At 36.3% G+C, this 13,852-nt stretch overlaps 1 protein-coding gene across 1 annotated transcript; it reads left to right on the top strand.

Moving 5' to 3' along the window:
- The first annotated feature begins 10,697 nt into the window (after window positions 1-10,697).
- LOC110898081 (phytosulfokines 5) lies at window positions 10,698-11,487 on the top strand. The gene is made up of 3 exons (XM_022144812.2): window positions 10,698-10,848; window positions 10,941-11,023; window positions 11,120-11,487. The coding sequence occupies exons 1-3, from the start codon at window positions 10,767-10,769 to the stop codon at window positions 11,234-11,236; spliced, it is 282 nt and encodes a 93-aa protein (XP_022000504.1). The 5' UTR covers window positions 10,698-10,766; the 3' UTR covers window positions 11,237-11,487.
- Window positions 11,488-13,852: the final 2,365 nt, after the last annotated feature.

Here is a 13,852-nt window from a genome sequence, read left to right as displayed (position 1 = left end):
GTGCGAGGGGAGTTTAAGATGGGAGTTGACGTGGCATAACCTGATTGGGTGTGTGTAAGAGAGGGGACTCCCCTAAGAGGGGAGTACCCCTCTAACCCTTATTGTAGGATCGTGTACTGACCCGAACGAGTCGTTCAGAGGCTTTCTCCTTGGTTTCAGGTGCGGAATAACAAGAAACTAAGATAGAAACAGCAGGCAAATCACTTTTAACTACTTGTTTATTGATTTCAAACGTTTACAGATCAAATCTCGCACCGGCAGAACCTCGGCACGATTTCTACGCAACTGTTACCACCCTTACAACTGGAATCGCCCTAAAGGTATTTATAAAGATCTGGACCCGCTTATTGGACAGGCCCAATAAGCGGTCCACACATGATGTCACAAAAGCGGTCCAACCATGTATCATATTAGCGGCCCAGATTGAATGTCACATGAGCGGTCCAGCTTGTTTGTTGTTCGAGCGGACCAGCATGTCCGTTCGAGCGGCCCAAGCTCTAAATGACCTAAAAGGCGATCCAACAACCTAATTTGACTCTAAGAGCGATCCAACCATCTATCACCTATACAATCTCACTATTTCTCGTATTTCAAGCCCAGATCTAACGTTCTAAGACATTGACTCGATACAAGACGTAATCAGCAGATGTAGTGCACCAACAGACTCCCCCTCAGATGTTGATGGAGTCGACTATCGAGTCACAACAATGCTATCTTCAGTTCTTCAGTCTTGATCAGTCTTTGGGCTTCACTCTCTCTTTGTCATTCTTCAGGAACTCAGCCTGGAATAATATCTTCTTCAGGAATTCCTTCCTGGAATCATATGCCTGGATCATTCTCTGGCTCTAACTTTCATCAGACTCACCCTATCATCATGCTGGGATCTCTGTCTGGAAATCGTTATCACCATTGAAATCAACTCCTGGCTTTCTCTGTTTAAGTTCTCCTCTGGTTCTGATATATCTCCTGGCTATTCGTAGCAACAGGATCAGAAACCTGCAATACTCAAATACACTATCACAAAACAACACAATTTGTAATTCAACTTAATGAATTAACTAATCGTATAAAAAACTATGAAGATCAAATTGTAGGTTACCATTCAACTTAGTCATCAAGTTAATGAACCAATTTTGCATTTCAAATCTTCACAATTTTACACTCTCTCTCAAACCACAAGTTCAACATGTTTAGCACTTGAAATGTCAAATATCAGTTCTTCACACTCTGTTGTCGAAAATCTTTTTGTAGTTTTCAAATATCTAACAAACAAACACTATTTTTGGATTTTTGAATTTATAGAAAAACAGAAATGAACACTATTTTTGAGAGATTGTGCAAGAGGATCATATCGGTTTTTGAGACATATCACCAACACCGTTGATCTTGATTAATCAGCAAATGTTAAAAACAAATTTACTTCTGATTGTCAGTATTGTTGTCCACTTAAACCTCTACACAAATTTTCAATTGATTCAAGATACGTATTTAATGTATTAGCACTTAAACTTATTTGAGTGTCCCACCTCTTGAATATACTCCCGTATCCAGATCCCAATATTCTGATCTACAGGTAAGTATAACTACAAATGATATCTGTATATAAATTAGGGGAAAAATGCGAGAACTGAGGGATCTCAGGTCAGAACTTCCGTTCAGCAGAGAGATATCAGCTTCGACTTAGCAGTGGGTCCCCTTTAGAGGATCTTTTCAGCTACAACAACTGATCATCAATTTTATTGTCTAATCAGCTGAGGGCTTTATGCTATGTTTCAAGCATATGAAGAAAGTATTAGCCAGGGACTAGGTCAGAACTACCGTTCAGCAGAAGTCCCGGAATAATACCCCAGACATCAATTGAGTACAAGAACCTAGTATTCCAGAATAAGAAACCTTTCAAACGAGATTTCAGGGGTTACCTATATATCCAAGTAGTGTTCCCCACAAAATAAGTAAGTTTTGATTTTATGTTTATATCTCGAATACAATTTACTAACTGTGTGAAGCCTACTGACACATCATTAGTAAGACTTGTTTAAAAACAATTTTGTCTTTACAAATCTCTAGCATGCTGTGATAGTCCACCGATGTACTATCATCTCCTCTTTTTGCAACAAAACTCATTTTCATTTTTCAATTTTTTTAAATTTTTCAAAATTTTCTTACTCCCCCTAAAATCAAAATGTGTTTCAATTTTGATTTTCTGAGGAAAAATTGAAAACAAACTATACAAGAAACTTGACAACATTATGTGAATTACCTCAATTCACCATTCTCGTGCAAAAACAATCAGAACTCCCCCTCACAACAACTATTTTCCCATTATGATTTCAAAACACTTAAGTTTGTTTTAATCAAAATGGTTTTTCCAGAAAAATTAGTTTGTGTGATAACTATTTTGTAGATTCGGGGATAGCTCATCATCTTGTTTTCTTCGAACATATAAAGATTTATTATTTCCAGTTTGATCATAAACCATCAGTAGAAAATCAAGTACAAATTAATGTCCCTGATATACCACATTATGAGGCGAAAAATCACCAAATTGAAATTTCTCAAGAAATGTGCCGATTCATGATCCACGATACCATCTTGGGATCTCCGGCAAGTCAGGTTTTTCTATTTAAACAATTTCACCCAAGCCTGACTGACCTTGGGCGATTTCGAATTCTTGTTCAGCAATGGTGGAAAATTTGCATCATCCATTGCTAAACCTGAATTCTCCTTTTTTACCTCAACCAAAGGCTCCTTTGGTTTTAACGAACCAGAATCATTGCCTGAAGGTGGCTTGTCTGACTTTGACTTGTCAGATTCATCGCCGACCTTCTCCTTTTTCTTCTTTTCCTCTTTAGTCCTCAGATTTGTATCTGATGAGTCTGTCTTGCTAGACTTTGCAATCGAGGAAATTGATTCATCAGAACTTTTACTCTTTCTATTTGGTGAATCCGAGGACAAAATTTTCTGGAGATATTCTCTCGCTTTCTTCCTCTTCTTCCTCAGTCGGTCTTTCTGCCCCTGTGAAAGTTTAACTTTCGTCTCTAAAACTTTCGGTTGTTGAACTTTTGGTTCTCGAACTTTTAGTTCTTCGGGCTTGACCTTGACTGGAATTCTTGCCGATTTCTGAGAATTAGCCCTCAATCTTACATTCGATCTCCTTGGGCAATCTCGGGCAATATGACCTTTGATGTTGCAGTTATAGCACCTCCTGGTCTCATATCTCCAATATCGGCAGTTAACAGCAATGTGTCCGTGATATCCACAACTATAACACATTCTGTTATCGTACCAGTTATCACCGTTATACCAAACACTCAAGTCGTAACACTGTTTGGCCTGGTGATATTCCTTCCTCATCTTTGTTGGATTTGACGCTTTAGCACTATGATCTGTCCTGCACCCAGCAATTTTTGAATTTTTAAGTTTTAAATCTTTTGATTTTTGATTGTGATTGGATGATTGAACTGATGAGATTTTTTCTCCATTTTTAATCTTTTGTTTCTGTTTTACAATCTTCTTTACAGGTTTCTGCTTAGAGCATTCTCCCTTTTCAGTCGAGTGTAAAACAGTTTTCTGAAATTTTTCTTTTAACTTCAAAAATTTCTCCTTTTTCTTAATTTCAACATCAGATTTTGTCTCAGATTCATCTGCTGAATAAAATTCCTCATTTTCATCATCAGTTTTCTCATCACAATCTTCAATCTTTTCACATATCGGCATAGAATTGAGTGGTTTTGGACAGGGAAAACTCAAACTGTCAGATTTAGTCACAAAACCTTTCAATTTCTTCTCAAGTTCATCAATTTTGTTCCTCGAATTCTCAGCTTCACTTTCAAGCTGAGATATTCTCCCAAAATGAGACTTGATAGTTTTCTCATTCTCAATCTTCAAATTTTAAAGAACAGATTTTTCATTCATCAAAACTTTTATTTGTTCCTGAAATTTTGATTCATTCGCTTTTAGGTTTTTGTTTTCCAATTTTATCCAGAAATCTTCATTTTCAGATGATTTCTGTTTGTTTTCAAAAACCTTTTCATTTTCTTTCAAACCTTTGTTCTCTAATGTCAAACTGTTCACACTACCCAACAGTTTAACATTTTCGGCTTTCAGCTTCTCACAAATACTCTGAACTATAAGAATCTGTTTTTCAGCAGTATGCTTCTCGTGTTTCAACTTTTTGACTTCAGATGTCAAACTTTCTGCATCCTTCACAAGTTTGTCATTGACTGTCTTGAAGTTATGACACTTTGAACATACTGAAGCAGACCTTGACGATTCATTTTTCCCAGATTCTTTGACTTTTACTGCTTTTTCTTTCTTTTTCTTATCTTTGATCTCCATCTGTTCTTCAATCCTTTTAATGAGTGGAGTAATTGTCAGTTGAGAAAATTCTCTAGAACTTTTCAAGTTCAAGACATAATCTTCCCATTCTTCTTTCGGTAACGCACTGATAAATTTTTCAATCCACTCTTTTGGTTCTTTTGTAATATTTAAATCAGACATTGAACGAACAAGATGTTTGTATCTCTCAATGACACTTCTTGTACTCTCTCCTGGAAAACCTGAAAATGAATCAAAATCATTCTTTAATATTATTATTCTATCAAGTGTTTCTTGAGTCCTGTTAACGAGATTGAAATCCATGATTCAATAACACGTTTTTCAAACACTGTGACGAATAAGCGAACCAAGTTTGTCCAGATGAGCGGTTCGAGAAGTTGTCCGGATGAGCGATGCAGTCGACCAAATAAGCGACCCTGAATACGTACAAATAAGCGGTTCAGGGTTGATCCAAAACGCGATCCAGAACAATGTCTAATAAGCGGTTCAAGTGGTTCGAATAAGCGATCCAAATACGTCCGGATAAGCGATTTCAGAGTAGTCCGGATAAGCGGTCCAGAACTGTTTGGTCGAGCGGTTCAGGCTATGTTCGAACGAGCGGTCCTCATTCAAATCCAATTTTGACCCACTAAAACTTTGAGTTTTGATCCAAAACTTTCCAGGGTTTGTCACGGTACTATTTTGCACAATCCCTGAGATTTTGAACAAATTCCGACCGTGAAATCTTCCCGAATTAGAAAAAGAAGATGTAGAAGTAAGAAAAAATGACAAAAACCGGCTGATTTCTGTAGAGAACCTCCTCCTGAGCTCTGATACCAATTGTAGGATCGTGTACTGACCCGAACGAGTCGTTCAGAGGCTTTCTCCTTGGTTTCAGGTGCGGAATAACAAGAAACTAAGATAGAAACAGCAGGCAAATCACTTTTAACTACTTGTTTATTGATTTCAAACGTTTACAGATCAAATCTCGCACCGGCAGAACCTCGGCACGATTTCTACGCAACTGTTACCACCCTTACAACTGGAATCGCCCTAAAGGTATTTATAAAGATCTGGACCCGCTTATTGGACAGGCCCAATAAGCGGTCCACACATGATGTCACAAAAGCGGTCCAACCATGTATCATATTAGCGGCCCAGATTGAATGTCACATGAGCGGTCCAGCTTGTTTGTCGTTCGAGCGGACCAGCATGTCCGTTCGAGCGGCCCAAGCTCTAAATGACCTAAAAGGCGATCCAACAACCTAATTTGACTCTAAGAGCGATCCAACCATCTATCACCTATACAATCTCACTATTTCTCGTATTTCAAGCCCAGATCTAACGTTCTAAGACATTGACTCGATACAAGACGTAATCAGCAGATGTAGTGCACCAACACTTATGCTAATAAAAGTTGCATTTTGAATATATATATATATATATATATATATATATATATATATATGATAATGCTAGATAAAAAACCCTAAAATTCTTAGAAAACTCTGGAAACCCAAATGGGAAGCCATTTTTACCCAACCTCCCGACTTTTTTTTTTTTGAAAAAAGTTACACATGTAATATACATGTTTTAGAGTGTTTTGGGCCAAAAAAAACAAAAAAGCGCCGAAGGGATTTTTTTAAAAAAAATAAACAAATTTCAGCTCCTAACACGTGTTAAGCAAAAAAGACATAATTTCCCTAAAAATTGCTGAAACTTGTTTTTTTTTTTTTTAAAAATATCCCTTCGGCGCTTTTTTGATTTTTTTGGCCCAAAAGTCTTAAAAACATGTATATTACATGTGTTATTTTTTTCAAAAAAAAAAAATGTCGGGAGCTTGGGTTTTCTCGGGTTTTTATATATATAGGGTTTTCTATCTAGCCCTACCCTATATATATATAGGATAATGCTAGATAAAAAACCCTAAAATTCTTAGAAAACTCTGGAAACCCAAATGGGAAGCCATTTTTACCCAACCTCCCGACATTTTTTTTTTTTGAAAAAAATTACACATGTAATATACATGTTTTAGAGTGTTTTGGGCCAAAAAAAACAAAAAAGCGCCGAAGGGATTTTTTTAAAAAAAATAAACAAATTTCAGCTCCTAACACGTGTTAAGCAAAAAAGACATAATTTCGCTGAAAATTGCTGAAACTTGTTTTTTTTTTTTTAAATATCCCTTCGGCGCTTTTTTGATTTTTTTGGCCCAAAAGTCTTAAAAACATGTATATTACATGTGTTATTTTTTTCAAAAAAAAAAAATGTCGGGAGCTTGGGTTTTCTCGGGTTTTTTATATATATAGGGTTTTCTATCTAGCCCTACCCTATATATATATATATATACCACTTCCTGTTTTTAGAAAAATTGAAATTGAAAAGAGAGAAAGGTAGAAGATGGGAAACAGTTGTTGAGTACGTGGAAAAGGTTGACTTTGGGTTGTTGGTGTCAGCCACTAACACACTGATTCTTTGTAAGATTTAAGTTTTGAATTTACTTTGGACCACTATATCCTTGACAATGACCAAACACATCACATGACTCGTCTCATCATCATGAGCATAATCATACCTCCATATAAATCGGAACCATTTGCATACCATAATCATGTTTCATCATCACTCATATTATTCCTTGCTAACAAGTTGAAAGAATGTTTAACTTTAAATTTTTTTTGAAAGGCAAGCTTCATATAAAAATATATGTATAACCACTACAAAAGTTGATGTTTTATAAAATTAATAATAATAATAGCTAAAATTTAAAATTGTTATAATTCTAAATGAATGGTAACAACTTTTCTTTCACATTCATAGTAACTCAGTGAAGGTATATGAGTTATAATATTTTAAATCCCTCGATTATATTATATAAGATTGTATTGATATTTCAATACAACTTTATTTTTTATACTAGTATTAAGCTTCTACGTTCCAGTGGTTGTCATAAAACGTTGTTAAATAGTATCAATGCTATACCATTGTCAGCGACCACCAACACTGGAAAAACTAGTAAAAATAAAATAAAGAATAAATTACAAGTTTTGTCCTTTATGTTTGTCCCAAATTTCAAGCGTTGTCCTTTACCTTTAAAATCGATGAGTTTTGTCCTTAACGTTTCAAAATCCTGCACGTTATGTCCTTTGGGCCTAACCCAGTTAGTTTTTTATGTTAAATCAGATCATGTGCTAGGCACATGATGGTGTAATTATCTTTTCACCCTATTAGTTAAAAAACACTTAAAAACTAAAATACTATATATATATACAGACACCCATCTCTTTATCTTTCTAATCTCTCTCTCCAAATTACTGAATCTATCTCTTACCACCACCACGGCACCACCACCACATCCTCCTCCTTCGAAACCCTAACCCTAAAAATCACACAAAACTCATCTGTGCTTGTGCCATGTGGTCCCTCAGATGCCTTAGAAGATGTAGTGGAATTCGAGTGATTGAGTGTTTTGTTACGCTCTGCCGAAGTATGTGTGAAAGCTGCAGAAAAATACTCTATTGTTATACTTTGTGAAAATCCAATGTAAATCAAATCGAGATTCGAACAAATGTTATTTGTGTTCATTGCACACGGTTTCTGCTCTAGGCACAGGTTCTACAACATAATCCTGCACCTAGTACAACTATTTGATGCAGAATTTGGATGTCACGGGTGGCAATTTATGATACGATACGACCCAATTTTCATTGGGGATTTATGTATTTTTGTAGCTCTCTTTTGGGGATTTGTGTATTTTTGTAGCTCTGTTTTGGGGAATCTGAATAGTTTGGATATTTGGGTATTTTTTGTTTGTTCAGATGATTTCGTAGGGGTGGATAGATTTGGGGATAGTTTGTAGCTCTATTTTGGGGAATCTAATGGTGGATCGAAGGGGTGGATGTTGATGATGATGTTGGAGACGGTGGAGTGAGTGGTGATGGTGGGTCAGACGATGGTGGAGATAGTGGGTGGTTGGCGACATGTGAGGGTGGGAGGTGGTGGTGTTTGGCGGCAGGTGAGGGTGGGAGGCGGTGGCGACAGGTGATGGTAAGCGGTGGTTGGAAAAAGAGGCAGAGTGTGTGTGGGTGTGTTTAAGAGAGAAATTGCAGAATAGGTATGTTTTATTTGTTTTTTTAAAAATCATTTATAAATTAGGATGTGAAAAGACAATGCTACCCTCATGTGCAGTGCACATGACATAACTTAACTGGAAATTATAACTGGGTTTACCCTAAAGGACAAAACGCGCAGTATTTTGAAACGTTAAGGACAAAACTCATCAATTTTAAAGGTAAAGGACAGCGCCTGAAATTTGGGACAAACATAAAGGACAAAACTTGTAATTTACTCTAAAATAAATAAAAACGGAAAAAAATAACGCCGAGTGAAAAGCAGACGTAAAATCTTTGAATTACGCATGCTCGTTGCAGAGAAATTAAACCGAAACGTAAAACATAGAAAAGAATAACTAAGTCAATCCAGGACCCGCACGCTGCGAGAAACTTGTCAAACGGAGAAAAATAGATGTGTTGCGATGGGCCAGTCAAACGGGAAAAAATATACGAAAAAAATGTTGAACCCCACACGCACGTTGCGGTGTGTTAACGTTAACACACAAAATTTAGAACGAAACGAAAAACTTGGGAAAGATGAAAAGTATTGTGGACCAACATTGAAAATAAAAGAGTTGAGGTTAAATTGGAAAAGATGAAAAAGTTTGGTTTAAAAGTAAAAAAAAAACAAAGGGTCTAAATTGTAAAAGAAGAAAAGTTTTGGGTTAGAAATGAAAAAAAAACTCTATACATGAGGTACATAACCATAAATTACAAAAAAAAAAAAGTAGAAAAAATATTTTTGTAAAACTTGAATAAACTATTATATATTATATATTAGAGTAAATTCCACTTTGTGTTCTTTATGTATTACCAAAATTATGAAATGTGCTCTTTCAAAGATTTAATTTCAGTTTATGTCCAAAAATCGCATGCTATATAACACTTTATATCCTTTAGGGCTAACCCAGTTAAGAAACTCAATTAATCTCAATTTAACCGAGGGTAATTTCATCCATTCACATGCTTTGACTCTAAAACTCCTATTTGACCTAGATCCATCCTATTTGTCTTCTTCTTCAAAATCAAGTAGGGTTCTAATATTACCACAAACCCCACCTCCACTAACACAACTAAAGGTTACAATCACCATCGTCATCATCTTCATGTCGCCTCTGTTCGCGACCGGCGACCTTCTCCGCCGCCGGCGATCTCTGTTACTATCGTGAAACACCACCCAAAATCACCATTACTTCCTAACATCAACACCACCTAGATCTGTGTCCTGACCTCAATGGTTGTAGATGGTGCAATCACCGGAGTGGCACCGTCATTGGCCGGAATATAATCAATGAGACGACATTAGGCTTGAAATCCGTCAATGGCGTGAATTTAGCCTCAAAAAGTGATGTTGGTTCAACAAGCTAGAAAATGACATCAACCCTGAAAAATAACATGTTTTGGCCTTAAAAAGTGCAAATGAGCAGATTTTTCTTCTTTGATGTTCTTGGTGCCGAACATATAGAAGGTGAGGTGGTACTCGGCGGCACATGTAGGTTCTTGTGGTGGAGGAGGAAGACGGTTCGTAAGAATAGAGTCGTAGCTTGAGAAAGATAGGAAGCAACCATAAAACAAAATGAAACTCGCATAAATAAATAGTTATTTAACAATCAAAACACATTAAAATATGGAATAAAACACATATTCTACAAAGGGTACTAATAAAACCACACCTCAAAATTTTAATTTCAATTCATACCCAGTATACGGGTCGTATAACGTTATATGGTCCACATAGAATAATCTGATATTACAAATATTGGGCTATATAATGTTATACGGCTCGTATAGATGGAGAAAATATTAGTTCGTATAACATTCTATACGAGCCGTATAACATTATAAGGGTCGTATAACATCATATGAGGTTTGGGTTGCATAACATTATATTGGTCGTATAACATTCTATACGGATCGTATAATATTATACGGTCAGGCCCGTATACACGGAGACAAAAAGATATTTTCTGACATATTTTTTTGTGTAACAATCATTTATATGGCATGTATAACTTTTTACGCACCAAATATACAATGTGAAAATAAAATTTAAAGGGTGTGAGAACTATGGGAGTTAATTTGTATACATAAAGCCTTACACAAACCCACTAACCCACTTAGTTAATTTGGATTTTCCAATGAAATATCTTGTTTATGAGTCAATCAAAGTCAATATATCAGTGCGTTGTCATTGCATGTATTTAATGTTTTAAACTAAAGGTACCCCACCCCCACCCCCACCCTACCCCAACTCCCAACAACATATATACACATATCACACACCCCACAAACACAAACACTCACACACTCTCTCACACAACAACACCCAAAGGTGAGACAATGAAGCACACCTTCCGTTGTACTGTTTCTTTCCTCTTCTTTCTCTCCCTCACTTCTGCTCGTTTCTTGCACACCAAACCAGGTAACTATCATCAATCAATCTTCATACATCTATCAACAATCTTAAACACGTAAAACCCTTTACATGTTTTGACTTTTCACATCATATTTCAGGTGAAAACATGATGAAAAAACTTGATGAACCCATCAACACTAGTGGCAGTGAAAACCCTCTTGTTGATTTTCACTCCTTCAATGTAAAGTTTCTATCCTTTTATATCTTCTTTGTTTTTTTTTTTTAACTTTTTATCTAAAGTTTTGTTATTAATTTATTTTATGTACAAAAAATATAGGAGGATATGGGGTTGGAAGAGTGTGGAAGTGGAGATGAAGAGTGTTTAAAGAGAAGAGTTCTTGCAGTTGCAGATGCTCATTTGGACTATATTTACACCCAGCACCATAAACCTTGAAATAAGTCATGTTTCACCCTCCATCTTTATAGCTTGTTAATTGTCGATGTAACATAGGGTTAATGTCACTAAATAACAAGGTACTTAGATTTATTGGTGGTCCACTTCTATAGTTAATTATTTATGTTCTCAAACCATAATATACTGTTTGTTTTTCTTAGTTTAATTTGTAGACAAGCAACAAGTATGATCTATGTTTCAACTATGTGAACACTAATTAGTCTCTATATATATCGAGTAACTCTTGAATATTGATAGATTCTGTTTTTTTTTTTTTTTTTTTTTTTTTTTTTTTTTTTTTTTTTGGGTTAGAACAAGACACATAAATCCTTAATTCTACACCATCTAAAATCCGCCTGAACGCCCACAATGAGGCCAAAGTTCTCTTGACAATAGATTTTGTTGTTTGAGTTCAGTTGCACAGTTGCAATATTACATATATTTATGAGCATTAAAAGATATATCTATATATATCTGAGTGAAGTTGACAAAATTGTACATTAATTGTTGTCATGGTTGCAAATTTCAAAGATTGCAGTTACCATCAATTTTTTTTTTGTCAACAAGAAACCACATTCAGTTGGAGTTAAAGTATGCTAAGCTTAGTAAGCTTTCATGTAAATTCAGTCACATGCTCATCTTCCCATTTCATACCACACTAAATTAAATCAACAACTTTAATGGGTCAGGCTAAACGTACCCTTCTTCTATTGAACATAATCCCTATGTAAGAGAGAAATTATTTTTTAGGTAAGTCCTTTCTATGTTTTATGAAGGAGGGTACGTTTAGTAACACCCTTTATAAATGACCAGACCGGACACACAAAATGGTAATGGTAAATGGGGTTAAGGGGCTGTTTGTTTACCTCTTAATGAGGCTCTTAACGGTTCAGACCTCTTACTGGTTCAGCACTTAATGGCTCAGACTGTTTGTTTCGCGAGCTGATATCTGAATGGTTAAGACCTCTAATCTGAATTGGTCAGACATTTGCCTCTGAACGGTTAAGCATTATACTGGCTCTTAATGGTTCAGACCTCTTACTGGTTCAGCACTTAATGGTTCAGACCTTTTACTAGTTCAACACTTAACCATTTAGAAGTTGCCAAACAACACCTAAAATTCTACAGGATACCATGCAGCAAGACCTCTATAGTGGCAAGATGATAGTAGAACAGCTGGATGGAATAAGTAAAGTAACAGGGATATAGGCTTTACTGTTAATTATGGCGTCCTTGGGTCCTGACCATGTGCAACAATATGTTAATAACTGAAAGTATGGCTACATGCTATGAGGCATTAGCCCCACTTTAACTAGGATTCTAAAGGCCAGGTGGAAAAATAGTGGCTTTTTACTCACTCGTTAATGAAGCAATAACAGACGTTTAACTGGTTGTTCTTTTAACTCTCCCAACCCAACTATTTATACATATAATGCCCATGCCACCATTATACACACAAATTGGACAAGTTGGTCATGAAAGGCAAATAGCTTGTTCGACTAGTAATCTTAAAAAACTAACTTATATATACAACCAAAGTGAGAAGCTAGGGTGGGCCAATGCCAACCGTCCACTCCAGCCCACATACATAACTTTTGCGTTTGCAGCCCATAAATCTTTGTTTTTCACATTTTATATGTTTGAGCATTATGTAAAAGATAGTCTATTACACATTACAACTAAAGTTAGCTTTGTAGTGTGTATGTACTTCATTAAACAAAGATGATGGTAAAATGGGGCACTTTGAAGGAGGAAACGAAGAAAGTTGATGTATACCAGCCCTTTCATAAATAGTTATATGTTTATCTTGGATATGACTACAATTTTGAATGTTAGTTTAAAACCAGTTATACTACCGTGGAGGGTAAAAAGATACGTGGGTGAGCTCTCTCTCTAGAATAACTGAACCGTCGCCGGAAGTGCTCGACGGAGATAACTCAATCGGAATAGCTGTACAGGTCCCGATTTCCTTCCTCTCTGGTTGTACCTGTCCATCTATCTCGATTAAGCGATTCTCCCACTCGCATCCAGGTCGGTTTTTTCTCTACTTTTCTGCTGGTCTCTTCATCTCCTCTTTACCCTCACTTCCCGCAGTGGTTCTTCGATCTCTTTGGGGCTTAGTGGGTCTGATATTGATCGCGGCTATCCGAGTATAGTTCAGCTAGATTGATTCGAATCCCATTAACACCTATAAGGTTCGAATAGCTACTGATTCGTTTGTTCATTTTTGAGGGGTAGGGAGATTGTATAAGTTTATCGGTTCCCTTCACAAATACACTTGATATGGAGTCTGGTAGACAATACTACAATGGCACTGGGTCTGAAGACAGGCGGGAGGAAGAATGGCATGTGGCTAAGTACAAAGGCAAAAGATTAGTTTATGAAGGAAAAAATCGAAACAGGCTTCAAGTGAAGGAAACGACTTTCTTCGTTGGGAATCTACCGGACGACAGTTCCAGCTACCTGCTTTGGGATGTATTCAATGGTTTTGGAAAAATGTCAGATGTATACGTCCCAAAGAAAAAAAGACAAGAAAGGCAACAAGTTTGGATTCATAAGATTTGAGAACGTAAGAGACATTCATGGCATGGCTGCGGATCTTGGTACGGTAAGGAT

The sequence above is a fragment of the Helianthus annuus genome, chromosome 13 (assembly GCF_002127325.2).
Source record: "Helianthus annuus cultivar XRQ/B chromosome 13, HanXRQr2.0-SUNRISE, whole genome shotgun sequence".
Lineage (NCBI taxonomy): Eukaryota > Viridiplantae > Streptophyta > Magnoliopsida > Asterales > Asteraceae > Helianthus > Helianthus annuus.
This window is presented reverse-complemented; position numbering and strand designations above follow the sequence as displayed.